The sequence below is a fragment of the Dysidea avara genome, chromosome 1, assembly GCF_963678975.1.
Source record: "Dysidea avara chromosome 1, odDysAvar1.4, whole genome shotgun sequence".
In the NCBI taxonomy this organism is placed as follows: Eukaryota; Metazoa; Porifera; class Demospongiae; order Dictyoceratida; family Dysideidae; genus Dysidea; species Dysidea avara.
Genome location: NC_089272.1, coordinates 42,018,724 through 42,043,896, shown reverse-complemented (window position 1 = coordinate 42,043,896; position 25,173 = coordinate 42,018,724). Strand labels below are relative to the sequence as shown.

Sequence of the window (25,173 nt, the reverse complement as noted above, 5' to 3'; positions counted from 1 at the left end):
TGGAGCAATTTATTTTATAATAGTTGGTGTTTCCCTTGCATGTATGTAGTATAAATGCTGCAATGTTTTTGATGTATTTTAAACACCTTATATGTGTTTGATTATAATTTAACTATATACACTGTATGCTGCTTTACCTTTTATTATAATTTTTTATGTGCACCTAGATATAGCTTGTAATTTAGGTAAACAATGTTTGTGAGAAATACTGTGAGGGTCTGGTTGTGGGTTTACTTCACACAATTATGTGTATATCTAGACCTGTGAAAATAGGGCATGTGGGCAGTAGACTTCATCCAATAATAATAATCATATTTCTGTACTGGGATAAAAATCAGCATTCTGCAAACTGCATTTTAAAAGCTAGCTACATACATGTTTATTAATAAGTGACAAAAATTGCAAGCCTATAGGATGATGCAATAAAATGTTATAATGAAATTCATAAAAGCATAGGTAAATTTTATGCGCCCACATGCCCTCTTTTCACAGGCCTTAGTCGCACGCACGCACGCACGCATGCACGCACGCACGCACGCACCCACTCATACACGACAGTATGTCATGCGGCCCAAGAAGACGGCGCGCCACAACGTGGGTATATTGACAGGAAGAAAGAAAACGTCATTTTTACACCTTTGTATATCGGTGATACCTTATCCAATTGGAATCAAATATGCTGCAGAGTTTCCCGCCAGCTAGGGGAGTCCACATTCCAAATTTGAAAGAAATCGCTCAAGCCATTTCCGAGTTACGAGCAGCCAAAGTTTCGTTTTTTCCTTCTTATTCTTCTTCATATTTTCGCACTCTTGCAAAACTTGCTATAAAACGCAAACATGTACTCCGATCGCCTTGAAATTTGGCACACCGAAAGGGAGTCCAAAGGTGAATACTATTATCAAATTTGGTGAACGGTTAAGGCTTTATGACCAATTATTCGCGTAAAACAAGATCAATTTGTTGTCACGCCTACAGAGTAAACCACTTCACGGAATGAGTTGAAAATCATTTTGTGGATAGATCATCCATTGTAGGAGTGCCTTTGGTGGTTTAAAAGCAATCGAAATAAAGATCATGGAGATATGACACGAAACCGAAGGTGTGTAACAATTGTACAATCGAGATTCGTGAATAAAAATACCAATAATTTTCACGCTCATCAGGAAAACCGCTAAGAGCAATGAGCTGAAAATTGGTATGTAGCTGGAATACTCATCGTAAAAAGTTCTTGCAGTAGTACAGAACAATCGGGTTACAAACCACTGAGTTATGATTTGAAAGCCAACTCCGTGTAGCAAATGCAAGATCGAGATACTCTAATAGAACAGGTACCCCGATAGAACATTCCGCTAGTTCTCATGACTTACTCCATTATAGATTTCTATTACATTGTAAGTTAGGCCAATGAAACTTGATTACCAGTTTCTCGCTCAGATTTTTGAAAATTGGATGCGGGCGGGCGGTTATTATTCATTATTCATTATTTTCCAAAAGCACAACACACATCTCAAACATGAAGATTTCTGCCAAAAAAGTGAGATCTACATTGATTACTCTTGCATTAAATAGCTAAAGTACGTTACTAATCCATATAACAAGTGATTTTTCCATTACAGTATAGCTGATTGCTCCATTAGAGTAAAGTGACTGCTCTATTAGAGTATTTCAATCTGAAATACCAATAATGAAATTCCATGCGGGTGTATCAAAGGCATGCGGGCGAAGACGCGGAACTGCTAATCAAATTTCATTGGCCTTATGCTGAGGGAGTTCAGCAGCAACCAGTTAATATTGTAGATAGTTCAGCTACAAGCAAATCACCCTGTAGAGAGTTCAGCTACAAATATATCGCTGTATAATTATTACAAGTCACACTGAAGAAAGTTCAACTATCAATAAGTCATGCAGCCTGTAGAGAGTTCAGTTACAAAGAATTCACTTTGTAGAGAATTCTGCTACAAACAAGTTTTCAGGCAGAGAGTTTAACAACCAAAATCCACCCTGTAAAGAGTTCAGCTTTACTAACAATTTACTCTGTAGAGAGATCAGCTAGAAACAAGAGAGAGCTCAGCTAGAAAATGTCACCTTGTAGAGAGTTAAGCTACAAACAAATCACCCTGCAAAAAGAGCTCAGCTACAAACAAATCACACTGTAGAGAGATCAGCTAGAAGAAGCTACCTTGTAGAGGGTTCAGCTGTGAACTGATCATCCTGTAGAGAGTTCAGCTAGAAACAAATCACCCTGTAGAGAATTCAGCTACCAACAGATCACCCCATAGGGAGTTCAGCTAGAAACAAGTCACCCTGTAGAGAGTTCAGCTACAACCAAATAACCCTGTAGAGAGTTCAGCTATGAACAAATTACCCTAGAAGGAGTTCAGCTTGAATCAATTAACTCACCTAGTAGAGGAACCCTGTACAACAATCAGCTAAAAGAAACCACCATGCAGAGAGTTCAGCTACAAAGAAACCATTCTGTTGAGAGTTCAGCTGCAAACAAATCACCCTGTAGAGAGTTCAGCTAGAAACAAGTTACCCTGTAGGGAGATAAACTACCAACAAATCATTCTGTAGAGAGTTCAGCTATGAACAAATCACCCAAGAAGGAATTCAGCATGAAACAAGTCACCCAGTAGAGAGATCAGCTAGAAAAAGTCACCCTGTAGAGCGATCAGCTAGAAGAAATCATCTTGCAGAGAGTTTAGCTCAAGGAAACCATCCTGTTGAGAGTTCAGTTACAAACAAATCACCCTGTAGTGAGTTCAGCTACAAACAAGTCACCAACTAGAGAGATCAGCTAGGAACAAGTCACCCTGTAGAGAGATCAGCTAGAAGAAATTACTTTGCAGAGAGTTCAGCTACAAACAAATCACCCTGTAGAGAGCTCAGCTAGACACAAGTAGGCATGAGGCTATTATGCTCCAAAAGTTGAGAATTATGTTTTTGAGCAGTGCTCAAGAAATCACCTATTATGCTTTTGAGAATGGCCCATTATTCCCAAAATTATGCCACCATAATTGGCTAATAATGCCAGTTCATTGCTGTACCAGACCATTTTCATTGATGTTTAAGCTTCAAATAATCTTGAATTCTTTAGCTGGTTGCTGTATTAGAGTATCTCATTTCAATGTGACTGCTTTATTAGAGTAAATAATATTCAGTGACTGTTCTATAGAGTTTCTGACTGCTCTATTATAGTATCTTGATCTTTTCTAACGAAACTGTGCAATCTGCAGATTTTCCTACTGTTAAAGCTTTATAATCCCCTCAAAATACTGGCATAATTTCTGATTCCCACACATACCTATTATGCCCGAAATTGTGCCGGCATAATCGTCACCTAGTAGAGAGAGATCAGCTAGAAGAAGTCACCTTGTAGAGAGATCAGCTCACCTTGCAGAGAATTCAGCTACAAAGAAACGATCCTGTAGAGAGTTCAGCTACAAACAAGTCACCCTGTAGAGAGAACAGCTAGAAGAAGTTACCTTGTAGAGAGTTCAGCTACAAAGAAACCATCACGTAGAGAATTCCACTGCAAAACAAATCACCCTGTAGAGAGTTCAGCTACAAAAAGATCACCCTGTAGAGAGTTCAGCTAGAAGAAGTAACCTTGTAGAGAGTTCAGCTACAAAGAAACCACCATTTAGAGAGTTCAGCTGCAAACAAATCACCCTGTAGAGAATTCAGCTACAAACAAATCATCCTGTAGAGAGTTCACCTACAATCAAATCACCCTGTAGAGAGTTCAGCTACAAACAAGTCATCCTGTAGAGAGATCAGCTAGTAGGATCAGAGTTCAGCTACAAACAAATTACCCTGCAGATAGTTCAGCTACAAACAAGTTATCCTACAGAGAGATCAGCTAGAAGGATCACCCTGTAGAGATTTCAGCTATGAACAAATCACTACAGATAGTTCAGCTAGAAACAAGTCACCCTATAGAGAGATCAGCTGAAAACCAGTAACCTGTAGAGAGTTCAGCTACAAAAACAAATCCCCCTTTAGAGAGATAAGCCTGACAAAGTAACCCTGTAGAGAGATCAGATAGAAACAAATCACCTTGTAGAGAGTTCAGCTACAAAAAAACCACCCAGTAGAGAGTTCAGCTACTGTGTAAGCAAGTTACCTTGTACAGAGATCGGCTAGAGAAAAGGAGAGATCAGCTAGAAACGAGTCACCCTGTAGAGAGATCTGCTAGAAATAGATCACTTGTATAGAGTTCATCTACAAGTAAATCACCCTGTAGAAAGTTTAGCTACATTTCAAGTCACCCAGTAGAGAGATCAGCTACAAACACGTTATTTGTAGGGAATAATTGACATGTAATAAATATCTAATTCAAAACAGCTAAGCTGTAGAAAAGTGTGTGGCCCTCAAAAAGGCTATGGTGAAAAAAGATGTGAAATTCGAGGTGGCAGCTAAGAAATGGCTGTGATGGTAGGTTAATGGTAAAAATTTTAATAACGACAATTCAGGTGAATTTTGGGTGCCGTTTGGTCTTGGCACAAAATTTACCTGAATTGTTGTTATTAAATTTTTACCATTAACTTACCATCACTGCCATTTCTTGGCCGCCATCTTGGATTTCACACCTTTTTTCACCATAGCCGTTTTGAGGGCTGCACACTTTTTTTACAGCTTGGCTGTTTTGGATTAGATTTCACTTCTTTTTGTATTTGTATACCTTGTAGAGAATTTAGCTACAAAAGGAACCATTCTGTAAAGAGCTCAGCTGCAAACAAATCACCTGTACAAAATTCAGCTACAAACAAATCACCCGTAGAGAGATCAGCTAGAAGAAGTTACCTTGTAGACAGTTCAGCTACAAACAATTCAACCTGTACAGAGATCAGTTAGAAGAAGTTTCCTTGTAGAAAGTTCAACTACAAACAAATCACCCTGTAGAAAGATCAGCTAGAAGAATTCACCTTGTAGAGACTTCAGCTACAAAGAAACCACCATGTAGAGAGTTAAGCTGCAAACAAATTGCCCTGTAGAAAATTCAGCTACAAACAAATCACCCTGTAGAAAGATCAGCTAGAAGAATTCACCTTGTAGAGATTTTAGCTACAAAGAAGCTACTATATAGAGAGTTCAGCTGCAAACAGGTCACCCTGTAGAAAATTCAGTTACGAACAAATCGACCTGTAGAAAGATCAGCTAGAAGAAGTTACCTTGTAGAGAGTTCAGTTACAAAGAAATAATTCTGTAAGGAGCTCAGCTGCAAACAAATCACCTGTACAGAATTCAGCTACAAACAAATCACCCTGTAGAGAGATCAGCTAGAAGAAGTCACCTTGTAGAGTGTTAAGTTACAAAGAAACCACCATGCAGAGAGTTCTGTAATAAATATATGTATTATATATATATATAATTTGTACAGTTACTGATAAATTCTGAAATATTTAAAGTATTTAACATCTGCTTAACCTTTTCTTCTTCCTGTGGTAAAGAAAAAAGATAGGTTAACCAAAGCCGGCATAGGCCGGCTTTGGGATAACTTCTTCTAGCTGATCTTTCTACTGGGTGATTTATTTGTAGCTGAATTTTCTACAGGGTGACTTGTTTGCAGCTGAACTCTCTACATGGTAGTTTCTTTGTAGCTGAAATCTCTACATGGTGAAATATTCTAGCTGATCTTTCTACAGGATGATTTGTTTGTAGCTGAACTCTCTACAAGGAAACTTCTTCTAACTGATCTCTGTACAGGGTGAATTGTTTGTAGCTGAACTGTTTACAAGGTAACTTCTTCTAGCTGATCTCTCTACAGGGTGATTTGTTTGTAGCTGAATTCTGTACAGGTGATTTGTTTGCAGCTGAACTCTTTACAAAATAGTTTCTTTGTAGCTGAACTCTCTACAAGGTAACTTCTTCTAGCTGATCTTTCTACTGAGCGATTGTTTGTAACTGAATTTTCTACAGGGTGACTTGTTTGCAGCTGAACTCTCTACATGGTGGTTTCTTTGTTGCTGAACTCTCTACAAGTTGAATTCTTCTAGCTGATCTCTCTACAGGGTAATTTGTTTGTAACTGAACTCTGTACAAGGTGTTTTGTGTAGGTGATCTCACTGCAGGTTGATTTGTTTGTAGCTGATCTCTCTACAGGGTGATTTGTTTGTAGCTGATCTCTCTACAAGGTGATTTGTTTGCAGCCGATCTCTCTACAGGTTGATTTGTTTGTAGCTGAACTCTCTACAGGGTGATTTGTTTCTAGCTGATCTCTCTACAGGGTGATTTGTTTGTAGCTGAACTCTCTATAAAGTGATTTGTTTGTAGCTAATCTGTCTGCAGGTTGATTTGTTTGTAGCTGATCTCTCTACAAAGTGATTTGTTTGTAGCTGATCTCTCTACAAGGTAATTTGTTTGTAGCTGATCTCTCTGCAGGTTGATTTGTTTGTAGCTGAACTCCTTACATTGTATCTAGCTTCTAGCTGATATCTCTACAAGGTTATTTTTTGTAGCTGAACTCTCTACAGGGTGATTTGTTTCTAGCTTGTCTCTCTACAGGTTGATTTGTGTGTAACTGATCTCTCTACAAGCTGATTTGTTTGTAGCTGATCTCTCTACAAGTTGATTTGTTTGTTGCTGACTGCTCTAAAGGTTGATTTGATTGTTGCTGAACTCTCTGCAAAGTGTTTTGTTTGTAGCTGACCTCTCTTCAGGGTGATTTGTTTCTAGCTGCTCGCTCTACAGGGTGATTTGCTTGTAGCTGATCTCTCTGCAGGTTGATTTGTTTGTAGCCAATCTCTCTACAGGGTAAATTGTTTGCAGTTGAATTCTCTATAAGGTGATTTGTTTGTAGCTGATCTCTCTGCAGGTTGATTTGTTTTAGCTGAACTCTCTACAGGGTAATTTACTTGTAGCTGAACTCCGTACATTGTGTCTAGTTTCTAGCTGATGTCTCTACAGGGTGAATTTTTGTAGCTGAACTCTCTACAGGGTGATTTGTTTCTAGCTTATCTCTCTACAGGTTGATTTGTGTGCAACTGATCTCTCTACAAGCTGATTTGTTTGTAGCTGATCTCTCTGCAGGTTGAATTGTTTCTAGCTGATCTCTCTACAAGTTGATTTGTTTGTTGCTGATCGCTCTAAAGGTTGATTTGTTTGTAGCTGAACTCTCTGCAAAGTGATTTGTGTGTAGCTGAATTCTCTAGAGAGTAACTTAATTGTAGCTGAACTCTCTACAGGGTGCATGACTTGTTTATAGCTGAACTCTCTTCAGTGTGACTTGTAATGTTCTGAATCTCTACAGTGATATATTTGTAGCTTAACTCTCCACAGGGTGACTTGCTTTGTGCTGAACTGTCTATAAGATTAACTGTTTGCAGCTGAACTCCCTACAGAATAACTTGTAATGTAATAGAATTCTATAATGGAGTAAATAATTAGTTAAATGCTCTATTAGGGTGACTGTTCTATTAGAGTATCTCGATCTCACATTTGCTACATGGAGTTGGCTTTCGAATCAACTCAGTGGTTTGTAATCCAATTCTTCTATACTACTGCAAGGACTTTCTATGAAGATTATTCCAGCTATACACCGATTTTCAGCTCATTGCTCTAAGCGGTTTGCCTAGTAGACGTTAAAACTAATACTTTTTTTATTCATAATAATCGATCGCGTAATTGTGAAACAGGTTGGGTTTTGTGTCGTGGTCTTTATCTCGATTCCTTTCAAACCACCACAAGGCACTCCTACGATGATTACTCCATCTGCATAGCAATTTTCAACTCATTCCATGAAGCGGTTTACCCTGTAGGCGTGACAACAAATCGATCTTGTTTTACGCGAATAATCGGTCATAACTCCTGAACCAATCATCGGACTTGGACCGCCAGTATTCGCTTACTGCTGAGGACAAATTTCCTGACTTTGACATTGGTTAAGTTAAGTAATAATAATAGATCACCATCTTTCTTGGAGACCACAAGTTAACCGTGTATGCAACAAGGCAACCAGACTAATCGGTTTTTTACAGCGTAACTTAAGAAACTGTTCACGTGCACTTAAAGAACTAAGCTATAAACAATTTATCTTACCTGTGCTGGAATATGCTGCTGGAATTTGGGATCCATATCACCTAAAGGACATAAATAAAATAGAAATGATACAACATATGATAGAGCAGCTAGATTTGTCCTGAATCGACCATGGAGAAGGAATATGCGAGATAGTATAACTGAAATGCTAACATCATTAGAATAGCCACCACTCCAATTAAGGAGAAAATGTGCAAGATTAACACTATTTACAAAGCTACATACACACACAGAGAAATACATACCTCCATACGAGAAGCCATACAACCACCATGCAAAATCACTTCTCTGGGGTGTGGCATCACCAGTCCACCACAACTGTCAAGTCATTCAGTGTACTGCATGTACACGCAAGGAAATTTTGACGTAAGAAAAATTTGACGAATTCAGACTTCAGCAGATTCAACGAATAAAATGTTGACGAAAATCAAGAAATTGTAGGCAAAACCTGTACTTTTAAGGGCGCTTATAAATATTTGACGAATTTAAATTTGACGAATTAAACCGATTCGTCAAATCATAGATAATATATACCTTACCTTACGGTATATATTACCACCCCAAAAACACCTTCGCTGTAAAAAAAAAGGCGTGTCCAAGAAACTACAAGTACCTGTAATCCAATATAATTAAAAACAGCTCAGTTGTAGGGAAAGACTTCATGGCTGGTAAGTTGGCCGCTTTTTAAAATATTCAGTGTATAGAGCAAAAAAAAGGCGGCCAAATTACCAGCCAATTAGAGTTAAAAGAAATCAATTTATGATGCAGCAAGAGTGAATGTAGAACACAGCTGAAAGATAAAGGTTCAATGTTAAACTTTTTGTTAATTCCAATTAGTTGTATATCAGCATTCATTCTTGGCCGCTTCAGATATCAACTATTTCAATTGCCAGTTACTTTCATGGGTGCACTTTTTTTTACAGCCAATGCTAGGTGTTTTTGCATGGATTAAAAAAAATCAGTATAAGTAGTTGAATTAAAATTGATTCTTGGCTGCTCCAGATATCAGCTCTTTAAGTTACCAGTTATTTTTACTTTCATGAAGTCTTTCCCTACAACTGAGCTGTTTTTAATTATATTGGATTACAGGTACTTGTAGTTTCTTGGACGCGCCTTTTTTTTACAGCGAAGGTGTTTTTGGGGTGGATATCACTCATTTTTGTTATAGTGATAGTCTCGCTGGTGGAACAACAAAATTGTTAAAATGGTAACATTTAGATGACTGATATTTGGAATAATATTATTATCTTGGAGAGTCAAACATGTGCACCTGTCATTGTGTTTGACAAAGGCGTGCACATTACAGACACTGTTCACACTGTTAATTTGGAAGTATGAATTTACAGTGTAGAATAGACAGACTGTTCTATTAGAGTATAGATCTATGTTTACTGTGGCATTCATTTACTATTAACAAAATTTTACAATATCTCATCTGTGGTAAATGCTTTAGATTATGCTCATACTTAGCAAGTGCCTAATTAGTTCACAATTACTACACAGCTGGCCATTGACTGTTCTATTAGAGCATATTTATCTTTTTTTTTATAATATTATTTACAAAATGTATCTGTGGTAAATACTTCAGGCATCTTATGCTCAAACTTAAGCATTGACTGGGTGCCTAATAAATTACTACACAGCTAGCTATGCATAATTTTAACTGAATTCATAATACAGACAATTTATTGCACAAGCACTGATGGATGGTAATACGACGCAATGCTTACCAGCGGCTATAGTGATCTTACTTAGTTCACTGCAGCTATATACACATAAGTCTCAGATTACATTTCAAGTGTTTGTGCGTTGTGGCACTGTAGGGAAACACTATGCATCTCTTCGTCTCAATGACTGCATCATCATCATAATTATTTAGATCAACTGTTGTAACTGGATTGACAAGGTGTACAGATTTTCTAGCCATATAGAATCAATAAAGAGGGATCAGTAAAGAGGATGGAGGGAAACCAACAAGACATCTGATAACTGAACAATAATTATAGGAGGAACAGTCAAAATGCACTTAAATAAAACATCTCAATATTTAAAACTCTTTGCTGATACTATAACCATGAACTCTGCTCTGGCAATTATCTTATCATTGTGTAGAACATTATATAATTTGATTCTTAGTGTGTAGCTATAGAGCCTTAGGCCTCATAGTGCATGGAATAGCAATTTATACTGGCAGATGAAAGAATACCTTGTATACGCAACCTGAAAGCTAAATACATCAGTATAGCCATTATTATCAAGAGTCCATGCAAGCATATAACAAGAGTTCATTTTAATATGGGACTCTAACCATCTTTTGGACAATGTAAATATAGGGCATCAGAGCCGGTACAGTAGATACCAGTGCATTGAGATCCTAGCCTTTTTGACTGGAATTAAACTTTCAAACTTGATGAAGCGAATTTGGTCACTGAAGGACTAAAAGTTGCAGTATACTTATTAATAATTAAAATTTTCTGAGGGAGTATGCCCCAGAGGCCCAGACTATATAGACCAGTTGACTTAGTCTTAGCTACCACTTTCACCTTACTCTGGTGCCCCTGATGTATCAGTAACATATAATAGAGTAGCTATAAAAAAAGCTAGTTAATGCCATAGGTATAGCTAGGGGCGGGAATTTGCCCTACCATCACGCGTTCTATGCGACCATATGCATCATCACAAAAAATTAGCAGCACACAAACAATCCTATATATAGCTAGGCTATAGTACACACGTACCGCATTGCTGTGCTATGACTACCACACAAGACTGACAATTATCACGTGATCTATTTAGGTGAAGTCCCTTGGAATGTCCCAAGCGGACACACGTGATATGCGGTTTTAATTAAAATTCTCGTTAAAATTGAACTAATGTTGTTTAAAATGGCAGTCCAAGAAGGAGAGTGAGAGAGAAGTAACGAGACTACATTAAGTCTTATTGTAACTGGATTTCATTTCATGGTGAGGTGTACTTTAATGCAGAGGCCGTACACCGTTGCTGAAGTATGAAAGAATAAGAGTCTGGAGTGGAGGTTAACGAAACTGATTAGATCGAGGATTAGATCATCGACACGCACTGATTAACCGAATTTACGGTATTTTAGAGTCTCGCCAGGCGAAAACTCCTAGTAGCTCCACTAGCTCGTATTATCTCATGGCGAGATTGTTGACAAGGTGTACGGACCAATTACCAAAAAACCGTGGCTATCTTGTCATTTTCCACTTACATCATCATTAGAAGTCTTGGAACTTTGGCTGCAGGTGAAAGTCAGTAAGCGAATCTGTGTCAGATATCAATGTTTGTATGAAAAAGTATACCCATTCACATGTTCTGGTATAAATTACTGAATTTATGTACAGTGAAACATATCAAGAAGTTTGCTGCATGGCACAGACATTATTTTGCTTAATCACGGAACACTGTAATTTTCACAAACTAACCTGCAGAACTAATTCACAGTGCTTTTGTTTCATTGTAACACTAATGTAGTGAAGGTTAACAATAGCTGTCAAGACATCGAAATAGATCAGAGCGTCCCTTTCCAAATAGCCAGCATTCAATTTGCCATAGAAAAAGTAAGTGATTTTCAACCTTAAAATGACAAGCTTAAATTTCCTCTGATTTCCTTCTGCTATAGCTCATCTTAATCACTATTGACTGCTATTTCCAAATCTGGTTCGAATCTGAGGTATCTATCACGTGTCGTGGGTTATTATGCCTTTTATTGCATGACTCCAAAACACTCAATACAAAATGTATGGGGAAATCTGGTCAGTTTAGGCCATTTTGACGAGCCAAAATTTCCGTGAATTGGACTTCGTTTGGCATCATTGTACTTGCAGAGAGTTGCTCTACATGTATCAAATTCAGAAAGTTACTAAACAGACTCGAGATAGGCGGTACACGATAATTAATTTAATTTTTAATAATTTTTCAATTGAAATGTATTGGACATGCCTGTTCCAGATGGAATTTTTGCCATGAACAAAAGTATAGCAAATGTCCGCAAACTTCTTGATATGCCTGTCTATTCAGGTCTCTGTGTAACAATGTCAACTGTTTAAATGAATAAAATCCCCAAATGTTTATTTTGTGTAAAAAGTGACAAATTTAAGTGTATTGCATTTAATGTTCACCTATCTGTTTTTACAGGCAATCTAGTCATAGTGATTCACCCACCAACAGTGGATGTGGTTGTGATACTTAACTCTGGACCAGGTAGGACCCTTATTAGTATTGTGAATTTCGGATCAGTTTACATACAGAACTCGAGGAATTATATGGTGTTTTCTTTTTGTAGTGCTCAATATTGTGACGTCAAAAGGTGTCATGAATTTCTACATGATTAGTTGATATTGTACTATCTCATATGATGGTAACAAACTAATACCCAGGTCAGTTTACGTGTTGTGTGTATAGTATTAATGTTTTCCTAGTACCCAGATTTTTTTGGTGTATTGTACGTATTAATGACACCGTCGGTTTTGCAGGCGCCATCTGGTCATAGCAGTTCACGTACTAGCAGTCGGATGTAGTCATGGTAAGTCACGTTTGACCAGGGGAAAATGCTTGCTTGTTGTTTTACAGGACTGGTCTCTTGTGTTGTCAGAATACCAAGCAAGATGTGTTTTGTGGTGACCACAAGCCCAGCCCTAGTGATAATTGGCCAGTTGTCTGATTAGCAGCTTTGACTTAAGGTATGTACACAAGCTCACAGCAATTGCTTTATAAGTTGTACTTTTATGCACAATTGTAACTTAATGTTACTTAAGATCAGGTATTGGTTGTAAAATGGGTTAAACAATATATCAGGTATTTGCTTAGCTTAAAAGTGGGAATTGCAACAATTGTAATCCTAAATTTCCTGTTGTATAGCTACAAAATATATTTAACATGTTGTACATTCTGTTTGGTGGCCACTTGTTGTTTGACAGGTCTCCTCGTGTTCATGTTTACATACTTAGGCACCAAAACACATTTACGTTACCTCTGGTACACCAGATTCACTTATAGCCTTGAATATAATTTTTAATGTTTAATTCAGTGCCTGCATGCTTGTTCTTTTACAGGGCTCACTTAATCTTGTGTCATCATGAAGACATCTAAGAAATAATCACTTGGTGTTAAACTGATGTTTATTAAATTTTTGTTATGTGTTATAATAGCACTGTTACATGTTTACTCTACTGCAAGAAATTTTCATGAATTCTGCAGCCATCTTATCCACAATTAGAATTGCCTTATTAGTAGCTGTCACGGCAGTTTCACACTTCCACAAAACACCATCAGTGTAAGGCGGAGCTTGTGTTGTAGCTTTCATTATGTATGTAATGTAGGGCAACAAATTTTTGTCTGGAATGTGGTTTGTGACCGTGTACATGAGTTTTGGTCATTCCACACAACTTGCAAAATATTTCTTGTATCATAAGTGGTGCATGGCACTAAATGGAGTATTGACTAACGATTTATACACCTTCCCTAGTGTCTGTACGTTCTTTTATCACGCTTTCACACCTTATTTATAAGACATCTGCTGATTATAAACGCTCGCATGGGGCGTGGCAATAAATGGACTCTAAAAGATTTCTGCTTAAAATGCCTTCCCTAGGGAACTTACGGGTCTGCACGCTTTCACAACTTGTTTGTCAGACATTAGGGCTTGTGTCCACATCGTGTCTTCAAAAGTTATTGTAGGGATTAGAGGTTTGAATGGAGAAAATATGCGTAGGGCCAACCAGAATTAGATAATGTCAGGCCTAGATGGCTGGTACAAACACGGGTAAGATGACTGGTATAACGTGACGATACGCGTAATACAAGGTAGAGAAATAAAGTGAAATATGTCACAATACGGCTATATTTTTTATTTTAGCAAGTTCGCAAGAAATGACGACGACAAAAGACTTTTTTATACGTAACCCAATACAAATCCATTGAAAGATGTTGCATAATCCAGGGCTAATATTGCGAAACCCACCCTACACGTAAATAACTCACAGTAGTGGCCGCGTCTTTTAATTGGGCGTGCGCTTCGTAGTTTCTTGGCCGCACGCCTCACCACCGTGAGTCTTGATCTATGGTCAAATTCGTCAAATTTTTTGACGCCAAAATTTCCTTGCGCATGCACGGTATTAAGGCCACTTCAACTAAATTACTTGTTTCTCGGAACCGACCGACCCATAAAATTTGTAAATGAAATGTTTTTGTTCATTTTTAAAGATCACGTGTTCGATCGCGTGAGTTAGCCATCCATATCTGCTATGCATGGGGCGAGCTTGGTTAATACAAGAAGAGTTGTAAAAGCAGACTTTGGATGGACGTTTGATCATTTAGATGTACTAACCATAACTACTTTTGTCTGAGCTAGATCGCCTTGGCATTGTTAACTTTTATGACACAATTGAGATGAGTGTATTGGGTCACTATCTGCCAAGTTCATTATCTTCTTTTCGGAACTGTGTGAACTTCATTCAAAATAATTTCACTATGTTAAAATCTCAATGTAAGAGAATCTTTGATTTAGCAGCGGCAATTTCAATATCCTCTTCTAGGAGAATATTTATGGCGAAGAGCTGCCAAGAATGGTGTGTGGACTTTTGAACATTATGTTGGCAAGACATTTTTCATTATTAATTGGGTGTGTGTGTTTTGTTTTTTTGTTAATTAAAAGCTACTCTATCTGCTACAAGTGAAGTTAAGAACAGCAAACAAACAATGCTACACTTTTAATTTTTTCTGCCCAACTGTTCAGAAACACTACACTTCACATTTTAAGTTGACGCCGAAGTTATTGTTATTATGTGAAGCCTTACAGGGCTCTAGTTTTCCTTTTTTTATTATTATTATTAGCACTTTACAGTGACCAGCACTGAAGGTCTGACAGCAACATGTGCTGCAGCCTTAGGATTACCTAACCTAATTTCAGGGACTTAGACCTAATGACTTGACTTACTGACTGAAAAGGTGTAACAGAAAAGGGGCTAAAGTAAGGAAAAAATCCCTCCAACCCTAGGATTCGAACTGCAGGTCACCCAATGTCTAGTCGGGGCCACACTCAGTCTTCCTCCAGGAGGGATGGATTTTCTTCCTTAAACCTAAAGTATTTATTATTAGCACTTTTTTTTCCATGCATGACCACAAACAGGCTGTCCTATTAGACAAAGTGAAGCACTATGAATATCAGCTCTACTAACCTGTCAGTCTACTATTGTGGATACAAGTAACGTTATTCAAGTTCTAACATCATCACCTTGCAAAAGCTATAGAAAATTTGTGTTGAACAGCAACAGCTGTCATCATGTGATCACTACTTTACAGAGTGCACGTTCGCTAGTCACAATTCGCCTAACAACTTCATTTTCGTGTACCATGCCCTTCAAATTTGGTAAACACTAGCTAGAGAGATGCTCACACTTGACAGGTTGGTTATCCCATGTTGAAAGACACTGGTAAGCGTTTTAACAATTTTCTGCATCATTATTGATAAAAAGGAATCCATAGAGTTGTTCTATGTAGTGAGAAACCATTGGAAACGGCGTCACATGCCATAAATAGGCTTGTTTCGAATGTTATGGGTGGTTTCCGTAATTTGTATCGTATACTAATTTAATTGTCTCCTAATGAAGTTTTAAAGGTTTTTCGAGAGTGATGTAGAACCTAAGAGCAAAGTGTCCTACCATCCTACTAGCTTTGTTCCACAGCCTAGGTATTAGATTAAAGCTTGAAAGACAAACGGTTATGCTAGACAGCAGCTATGCAGTTAGGAGAAGAATACGTTAATGCTGAATTATCAAGTGGATGAAGCGCGAATGTAACAGAATGTTTGTGTAGGCAAATCATGGCAGTGGGAACGTGTACTTACGCACACTTGGCACACGTGAAAGAGCAGTATCTGTTCTGTTTCTATAGCAACACAACATGGTGAGTTGGCATCATGTGAAGCTACATGACAGTGAAACGTTAGACAACTATGCACCTGGCAACAGAAATTGCCGAAACACACTCACAGAAAATCAAGCTGGGGGTTGTTCATTCCATTACCATTCACCAGAAATATAAGTACTAGAATCAGCTTCGTATAAAACACTATCTTCCTCTGTGTAAATAGCTAGTTTCACCATGAAATAAGTTACAAGGAATGTTTTACCATTTCGTGCAATTTATGGAGTTGTTTCCAATCCATGTGCAACATAATACTATAGAGGACTTGCACAAGTGAAGCAACGGCTGCTAGGCGGACATGTTTCGGGACAACTTTCTATGGCACATATTGGGTCAGAATGAAGGTAACGAGATTTATTCACTAAGCGCTGGGTGTAGTGGCACTGGGAAGCACGGCTGGTTTCAAAATAGGCTTATCATTGGCTTTGTGAAATAGGTGGCTAATTAAATTTCGATACATTACTCACCAATTCTAAATTCTTCGCCTTTTTTAATGAGTTGGGTGGTATTTAAAACACAACTCAACACTGATTCGCTTTATTACAGCCTGTACTAAATCCTGAGAGAGCACTTTTCAGCCACAACACTGTCCCGAAACATGGCCGACAGCTACGGTTGCTTAGCAATTACGACGATTTACGTCACGCTGCAAGTTCTCTATCCGTGCACCAGACCTTTTTTTCTACACCCAATACACAGAAAAAAGCCGTCTGACCACGCGAGACTATATACTGGGCGCGTGACGCCGTTTCCAATCCCTATTAAGAGTCGTACATCTATGGTATAACATGATTAGACACTCACTATTAACGTAGTCTGCCCACGCGAGACTACTATACTATCACCGAACTTTATCACAACTACTTACATCGTAGTGGTCTTGATCCGTACAAACACTCTCTTTTCTGTCCAAAGCAATGCTCGAAGCAATGTGAAAGCAATGTCCACCTGCCACCATCGTCCATGATAGCCGTGACACGTGATGCAGGCATACAGATGACACGTGATCAAATCAAAAAGAAGGCGGGAAGAGTGATGGACAGGCGTGTGAGCACGTGTCATAGTCAAGTTGCTCAAGACTCGTTTGAGACTCTGGACGAAATGAACAGAAGCTTAAGCGATGAAGAACTTCCTATCTTTGTCGACTCGTTTCTTGAAGATAACACGTTACAGATTTATGATGAACCCGCTGGATCTGAGGATGAAGTCAATAGTTCACTCAGTGGTCTACCGCTGGCGCCAAGCTCAATCGTAGGAATGTCCCCTCCTGTGCCAATTGATGACGAACCTGGACCTGGGGATGAAAATGAAGTCAATAGTTCCCTCGATAGTCTACCGCTGTCGCCAAGCACAATCTCAGGAAATTCCTCTTCTGTAGACAAAGCAGCACATCATACTTGGTGGAAATAAACATTTTCAGTGAAGTAAGTGCAGTTATACTGTATATAATGCATACAGATATGGGTGTATGTACCCAATTACTTATACTGTGCATGTTATGCAGCATAATCTGTATTATTATTATTACTAGCCCTTAGTGCAGGTGAAATTTTCAGTATACTTACCGTATTCATTGCTAAGAAATTATTTGTGCCTGTGATACTGCTTGCTTACAAACTATCAAACTATAGCACGTATCAATGCTCCGTATATTCTAATCTGTACCCTTAATTAAACAAACTTAATATTGATTGCTTCGTAATTATAATAGCATGTTAGCAGCATGTATCTGTTACATAATAAAATAAATAATATTGCAAATGTACATATGCTATGTAAGGGATTGGTTTGCGTATCAAAGTAGGTTTATCAGTTGACCACGTAGTGATGACCCTAGACTGTGTGTCTGTATATGCCTGTAGTATTCCAGTGTCATCTATCTCACTGGCTGTTCACTGAATTATTGGCATCCTTAAATGTACATTCCTTGCTGTGGAGCACTTATTGCATCATGTCATTATTTTGGCTAGTATTCAACTCTCGCTTCAAGGTAGTCCTTAGTTGCAAACTCAGTGTCTTTAATCTGTTCTAGTCTCCCTTTTTGTGGATCTATTATGAAGTTTCTTCTCAGTTGTCTTCTAGAAAGTGTTTCTTGGTACTGTCCCTGTTTCCTACTCTTCTAGTTCAATCTCCTGGTAGATGAATTTTTCTCCTGTTCACAATGGCTGCTATTCTTCATATCAGTAATTGACATGGTAACATAATGCTATTGTATTAATACACCTGATGTCACTCCTCTTGATATAGCAACGTGACATCAGGTAGTTATTATTATTTTAGTATACACTCTAGCTTTTGTATATAAATGATGTTGATTCTAATACAGGGGACATAACTTATGAGTTGTGTGTTTGATGGTTATCTCTGACATTCAATAACCACACTCAATGATTTATACAATTTACTGTATTTAGTAGATGCATCAGACACTTTGATATATGCACTTTTGCATTATTTTAGTGGCATATTTTTCAGATCGAGATTGGATTTTTGATGGTGGGTCATACCCCATACCCACGAGGATGTGGATCAACGTTTCAGTCGGCTTTCTCAATATTTAAGTAAACGTTCAGCAACTACAATGGAAGGTATGTATACACTGTGGGTGTGGGTGTGGGTGGGTGGGTGACTTCTGTTATGTGGTTTGCAAATTATTCTAATGAAATGGACACTAAGAAACAGTACTACCTAGGATTGTATATTATAGTGATAAATGGTGAATAAGATCAACATTGTGAAGTTGTTACTGTATGTTTAGATGCTCCACCAGCCCATTTTCATTATAGCCCATGTTATGTGATTTTGTTCAGTGCCAACTTAGGGACTTCCAACCTATCATCATTCATCTCTTGTTTCACTACTTTTTATTAGGGCTGAAACAAATACTAATACTCGTTAATAGGATTTCGTACTCGGGTAGTTAAATTGGTACTTGAGTACTCGTTAGTCAGGCCACCCAGCTCACATGATGTATTTGTCACCAGGGAGTGACACTGTGACACAATGAAGTTTGATTGGCTTTTTTTGTCAGTAACAATAACATCAGTGCTTTAATACAGTGTGTGTATCATTGTTGTTACTTGAAAAGCTGTAAACTGTTTAAGGTTGGTACAAAACATGTCTAATGGGTATGACTACATGCAACTGGTATTTGTGAGTACTCGATTGTTAGTTATAGAATTTGTGAGTACTCGATTGTTAGTTATAGAGAGTACTTGGATACTAAAAAACCATGATCGTTCCAGCCCTACTTTTTATTGCATACATCCCTACTTCATTAAAAAAAATTTAAATACTGTTGTTTAGTAGCAATTTTATGGTTTACGCTGTGTAGCCCCATTTCATTCAGCCCATGATATTCTCCGTCAGAAAGTCTGTCAGTTAGAGGGGCTACATATGTCCTCAGATCCCTGTATTAAAGCCACTACCAAATCTGGAAATGGAAAATCCTTGAGATGATCTTGTAGACACATGTTAATCAAGCCATGCAGAGATGGCCCTGCATGTTGCATTACACATTATGCCTGAAATTTTACATCACAATGTAATTCATCTAATACAAATATATTGCAGGTTATATTACAAGTACATAATGAGTTGATACTTTTATACTTTTGGTTGGTTTCCTTTATTATAGATATGTTGAGGTCGGTTAAGACGAGTAATCCAGATGTTGTCCATGCCTCTGTCATGGAGAAAGTATTTGATATTAGGAAATGGATCAGTCCACACATTGAAGTAATCAAATACCACACAGAACCCCATGTCTTTTTATTTAAATGAGATGCATCAGGAAAAGTAGTGATGCAGTACAAATACTGGTCTCATGATGAATGGATTGGTAATTGTGTCCTTTTAAAGGTATGTGCATCACCACATAACACTCTTACTGTACATGTATTGAATTGTATTAGCTAACTATACACTAATGTTTTAGCTGTGTTATGGGCAAGAGTGATTTGCCTGATATGTACACCCAAGCTCGAGGGCATAGTCTGAGAGCATGGGTACATATCAGACAAATCACGAGTGCTCATGATACAACTGATATGTACCATGCCTAGCAGGCTGATAACAGGCAACCAATCATCTAAGCCAATATGAGGGAAACCACTGGATTTATTGTATAGACATCCCTGTAAAATTTGATTGAGTCAGCAGTAATTGTAACTACGCATTTATGAACAAGAATAGGAAAATTCTATGAATGTCACAGGAAAATTCAATTTAGCAATTTTACAACTGTTTTACAGCTACTGCATCGATTAAAGAGTGTTCACCAAGTTTACTAAATGGCAATGGGGGTAAACTTCAGGCTAGAGTAGTTATCTTGCTGTACTCGACAAGTGAACATGGCCCGTATTCAAAAACGTGGTGAAACACTTATGAATAGGCTAGTTTTCACTTTAATCTAACATTTCTTGACTCACAGGATAGAAAGGGTGACCAATTGCCTCAGTCTGATCCCTGTAGGGTGCAATATCAGACGCATGCTTTTCATCACTCAATTATAATAAACTTCCGCAGTTGATTTTGGCTTGAACTTTAAAAGAAAGCGGTGGTACATCTCCCTTAAAAGGTCAGCCATGGTTTAACTTAATGTACAACCAACCAGGCTTTATATGATATGTACCCTGAAATTTGCCTTTGAAGTTAGGTGGCTTCATGCTACATTTGTATTTATTATAAAACGGTATGCAATAAGTTAGTTGGCTTAAATTGGTTACAGTGCTGGGTTCAAGCCTTGATCAGTCTCGTTAACCTTTTTGGTATAAACGGTTTTAGGTAGCAACAAAATTGGACTCATTAGGTATCAAAACACATATTGTACATTGTTGCAGTATGGTGTTGTACTTCCGATTCCCAAGAGAATAGTAACCAATCTTTAGCCATACAACAATTCCATTCTAAGCACCTTGGCAATATTGATGTGGCACACTAAAGCGTGGTCTGGCAAAAGTTGCTATGGCTTCAGATTTCAATGGTCTATGGAGAAAAGTGAGGGCAAAAGTATTGAGTGTTCTATTTCCCTAAACACAAATAACTCAGCATGGAACAAATATGCAATGTACTTTTACCTAGTAACTTACTTGTTAACAGCACTACTCTGCTTTTCAGTATGATCACAGTGCAACCTTCCTTATCCGGACCTCTATTATCCAGGCACCTCCATTGTCCTGACAACCCAAATTGGGATTGTAGTTTATTGACCATAATGAAGTTTGGTTTAGATGGGGGAACCTAAAGGTTGCTGTTTACCTGTTTGGTGGCTTGTTTATTCTACTAATAATAACTACCACTTGGTTGCTAGGTGATAATGCATTTTTACAGCCCAGGGGAGTAACCATTAATGCTCTGTAGTGACTTTCCTCTCTGCTTCTGTTGAGGTGCCTTTTTGGCATACCACAGTATGTGTATATATACAATGCATGAATCGTTCACTTCTACTTAAATCAAAGAACGGCAACTTTTGTTGGGTGAAGTGCATGTCATATTTGACCCAATGAGTGACAATCCAACTTGTTTACATAATTCTGTTTTTGAGATAAATACCATTGAAATACATTGGGTAAAAATGCATGTTCCAAAAGCAATTTTATAACATTTCAATTACTCCTTAAACAGTAAAAGAAAACATGAACCAGAAAAACTGATATGTCACTAGATTTGCCTTTTCATGGAGAGTAAGAATATCTTTTGTGTCATTTCTGTAAGACAAAGCAAACACGAGTTATGTGCGTTTGTGTACAATCCATTACCATTTTAAGCTTGACCAGCCTTCTTGCTTAATGGCATGGGTGGATATAGGCCAAACACTGTGCCTTGGTGAATGCCCCAGTTCATGACAAACATGATGGCACAAGTCCCAACTTCATATAGCCTGTTGCACTCATGAATTATGATCAATTAAATGAGCACCAAATAGGCACTGTACAAATTAATTGTTTTGATTTTCTTGTTGTCTGTTGCTATAACTCCAAAATTACTCACCAGATAAGACTGAAACTTTTTAACAGCCCATTGTATTTTACCTGTAGACAACAAAGAAGTTGTAAAATGAATTTTGAGAAAATGCAAACAAGTTGGCTTATGCCCAGTGGGTCACATATTCTACGTGTATGTAGTAGGCATGGCACCATACACCTCTTTGTGTATATCAGTAACCAGACTAATTTTTATTGGCATCTATAGAGAGTTGTGTGATGTGTACTTCATGTTCTGATTGTAGTCTGTACCAGTGGGAAGACCAGAGCTTGTGCAGCCATCACTGGTGAAGCAAGATCTTGGGCAGTTACGGAGAGATATCCCTAAATATGAGTTATCTGGAGCTCTTTCACCAGAAGACAAGGAGAGATGGAATAGGGATATTTCAGATATTGAGAATCGTTTTGGCACTACCCAAGAGTGCTCCGGATGGACTTTGGACACCATGCTACCTGTCAATGAACGAAGTAGACCTGCGCCATCAGATGTAGCTGTTAGCGAAAGAGTTCAGAAGTATGCTGCATCACATAACAGGCGTCGCCCGGTTAGTTATCGTGCTGTTATCTTTTGTGACATGCCAGTAGACAATAAACAGCATTAAATTTAATTTATCAACACTACAAATGAATGGGCTTTTTCATTAAATGTTATAGTTAGACTATATATAGCTAACAATCTTACAATCTTGTATGGATAGGTAAGCGTTGGCGAGTGGTTAACTATTACTTGCATTGCTAATTCATGAGGATTATCAAGTTTGAGCCATGTGAACTTTGTTGTCATGCTTAGACAAATACCATATCCCTGTATCATTCACAAAACAGCATGAAAGGATAACCCTGTATGCAAGTAGTTACCCCACAAGTGCAGCCTAAATCACCAGTATATAGAATTAGATATAGCATGTATATTTCTAGCATCACTGCCAGCTATTCTTGCCATCTTGAATCACTAGTTCCTCTATACAATAACTACCAGGATTTGTCTGTTTATGGAAGTAATGTTTTGTGTTGGTACAGCAAAAAAGCAAGTAAGATATGGGTGTTGTAATAGTAACTGTCATCATTTCTTGGTTGGAAATAGCCTTCTTCTTTGTTCCCTGTGACATTCTAGAAGTTTGTGAAGCAATGGATTTTCACTCACTAAATCACTTACCGTACAGTACACTTGTACTGTACATTAGGGATCACAGAGATTGACACCTTTTCACAATAGAAATTACACCCAACCCAGACTTACGATGCATTCATGGCACCTGGTCTATCTTGGTTAGGCCCAAAAGTGTCTTCAGAGCAGCCAAATATGCTTCCAATAATTTGCTATCAAATTTAATTTTGCAAAAATTTTCTACTTACTGGCTAGCCTGCCTGCCTGCCTGCCTGCCCGCCCGCCCGCCTGCCTGCCTGCATGCATGATGTCTTCAGACAAGTGCATCTGGACAGCCACAAAGGCTACTGACTATAGTGCCTTTGGTATACTGCAGTACATATATTGCATGCAATGCACGCATCATGGACTTACCTTTGTCAATGCAAGATGCAATAAGGCTTCCTCTCTGCTGTTTTAAAGTTCTACAGGTATGCAGGTACACTGAAGAACTGAATTTTCAGTTCTGCAAGTATATGGAGGGACTGAATTTTCAGTTCTGCAAGTACATGGAAGGAACTGAATTTTCAGTTCTACAAGTATACTGAAGGAACTGAATTTTCAGTTCTACAAGTACACTGAAGGGACTGAATTTTCAGTTCTGCAAGATTTCTGTTCTGCAAGTATACGAAAGGAACTGAATTTTCAGTTCTACAAGTATACGGAAGGGACTGAATTTTCAGTTCTACAAGTATACTGAAGGAACTGTTTAAAAAGAAGTGCATGATTATAAACACATGTGTATATTGTTTCCTGTTCTCTTCTCATATAGATTCAGATTGGAAAGCAACCAAGATCACGAAAAGACAACAGGACTATTACTATGCTAGAGCCGTTAGAAAGTGGAAGTGCTACTGTACAAGAGGATTTATACCAACCTGGTGATTATGTGACATTAAAGTGCCAAAAATGCAAAGAATTTTTACCTCAAATTGGAAAGGTAGTGGCTGTGAGTGATGCAACAATCAAGGTGGAATGGCTAGAAAGGGATTACGAAGAAGAGTTCAAATTTTGGAAAAGACGACGTGGCAAAATTGTCACTGAGGAGTTCCCGAAAAGAGCAGTGATGGGAAGAGTAACACTTACAGCCTCAATGAGATTAACAGATAGTGATATTACAATATTGAAGGACAGTTATGCTACAGCAGAATTTGTGTAACATTAATTATTGCTGTTTTTGTGTGTTGTTTTTTTTGTGCTGAAAATTTCACTAAATTCTGTCATATTTTGACATTTAACTAAACTGCAAAATCGAACGTTAAATTGTTGCTTTTCACAGCAATTATGCAAATATCAGCAAAAATTCATCTAAATTGCTGGATTCTCCAGTAGGAAACAGAAAAATATGGAAAAATATGTCAAATTTTGCAGAAAATTTGATAAAATAGTTTTTCCCAATATAAAATAGAGATTGTTTTGTACTCCTTGCCATGCCCACCTGTGGAGCTTTTTATGCCCTATTTTTGTGGTAGCATGTGTCCGAGGACATTTGATTGTAATTGTTTGTGTCATCAATAATACTGATTGTTCTTCTCTCTCTCACTGTTAAAAATAAAGAGTAACCACCACTCTGAAGAGTTCCCAGTGTAGGGAGGATTTAACACCCCATGGAGAGTAACCAACACTCTGAAGAGAATAACCATTACTCTGAGGAGTAAGTGAAACCACCTTCAGAGCATGTGTTACTCCCCAGTTACTCCTTTAGAGTAATGGTTACTCTCCAGCGTGTTAAATCCTCCCTACACTGGGAACTCCTTGAGAGTTGTGGTTACTCTTCATTTTAACAGTGTAATAGTTTGTCATCGAACTCAATCAAACGCCATAGTTACACATGTTGCCATAACTTCAGTTTAAAAAAATTATTACCACCTATTATTTTAATTATCTACCTACCGACCCACTTTTCAACTAGTTTCAGTCCGAGAAACAAAAGATTTAGTCGAAATGGCCTAAATACAAAATGCGCCTGTAACTTTATTTCTGTTATGCTTGCACGTGATATCTGTTGTTCAAATATTTCCTGGATCCTGTGCAGTGAGAAGTTTAAACAGTACAAAG

The 25,173-nt window shown here is 37.9% G+C and overlaps 1 protein-coding gene and 1 long non-coding RNA gene across 7 annotated transcripts; both read left to right on the top strand.

Annotated features, from left to right (window-relative positions):
• Positions 1-10,815: 10,815 nt before the first annotated feature.
• Positions 10,816-13,265, top strand: LOC136264732 (uncharacterized). Of its 4 annotated transcripts, XR_010705296.1 has the most exons (6): positions 10,823-11,313; positions 12,196-12,261; positions 12,344-12,437; positions 12,534-12,583; positions 12,631-12,740; positions 13,113-13,265. It is a non-coding gene; the product is annotated as an uncharacterized lncRNA (long non-coding RNA). The 4 variants fall into 4 exon arrangements; XR_010705298.1 differs by having other exon boundaries at positions 10,816-11,303; positions 12,534-12,740; XR_010705297.1 differs by having other exon boundaries at positions 10,816-11,309; positions 12,534-12,740.
• Positions 13,266-17,640: 4,375 nt separating this feature from the next.
• LOC136250357 (uncharacterized) lies at positions 17,641-24,358 on the top strand. Of its 3 annotated transcripts, none has more exons than XM_066042564.1 (5): positions 17,641-18,572; positions 19,622-19,683; positions 19,742-19,845; positions 22,214-22,513; positions 23,888-24,358. In XM_066042564.1, the coding sequence occupies exons 3-5, from the start codon at positions 19,789-19,791 to the stop codon at positions 24,272-24,274; spliced, it is 744 nt and encodes a 247-aa protein (XP_065898636.1). In that variant the 5' UTR covers positions 17,641-18,572; positions 19,622-19,683; positions 19,742-19,788; the 3' UTR covers positions 24,275-24,358. The 3 variants fall into 3 exon arrangements, with proteins under 3 accessions (XP_065898636.1, XP_065898642.1, XP_065898630.1); XM_066042570.1 differs by having other exon boundaries at positions 19,622-19,722; positions 19,778-19,845; XM_066042558.1 differs by having other exon boundaries at positions 19,622-19,845.
• Positions 24,359-25,173: the final 815 nt, after the last annotated feature.

Coding starts and splice junctions, on each gene's coding strand:
- LOC136250357 (XM_066042564.1), top strand. CDS start 19,789: ATGCAGTACAAATACTGGTCTCATGATGAATGGATTGGTAATTGTGTC. Junction 19,846..22,213: donor GTAATTGTGTCCTTTTAAAG/GTATGTGCATCA, acceptor TTCTGATTGTAG/TCTGTACCAGTGGGAAGACC. Junction 22,514..23,887: donor CACATAACAGGCGTCGCCCG/GTTAGTTATCGT, acceptor CTTCTCATATAG/ATTCAGATTGGAAAGCAACC.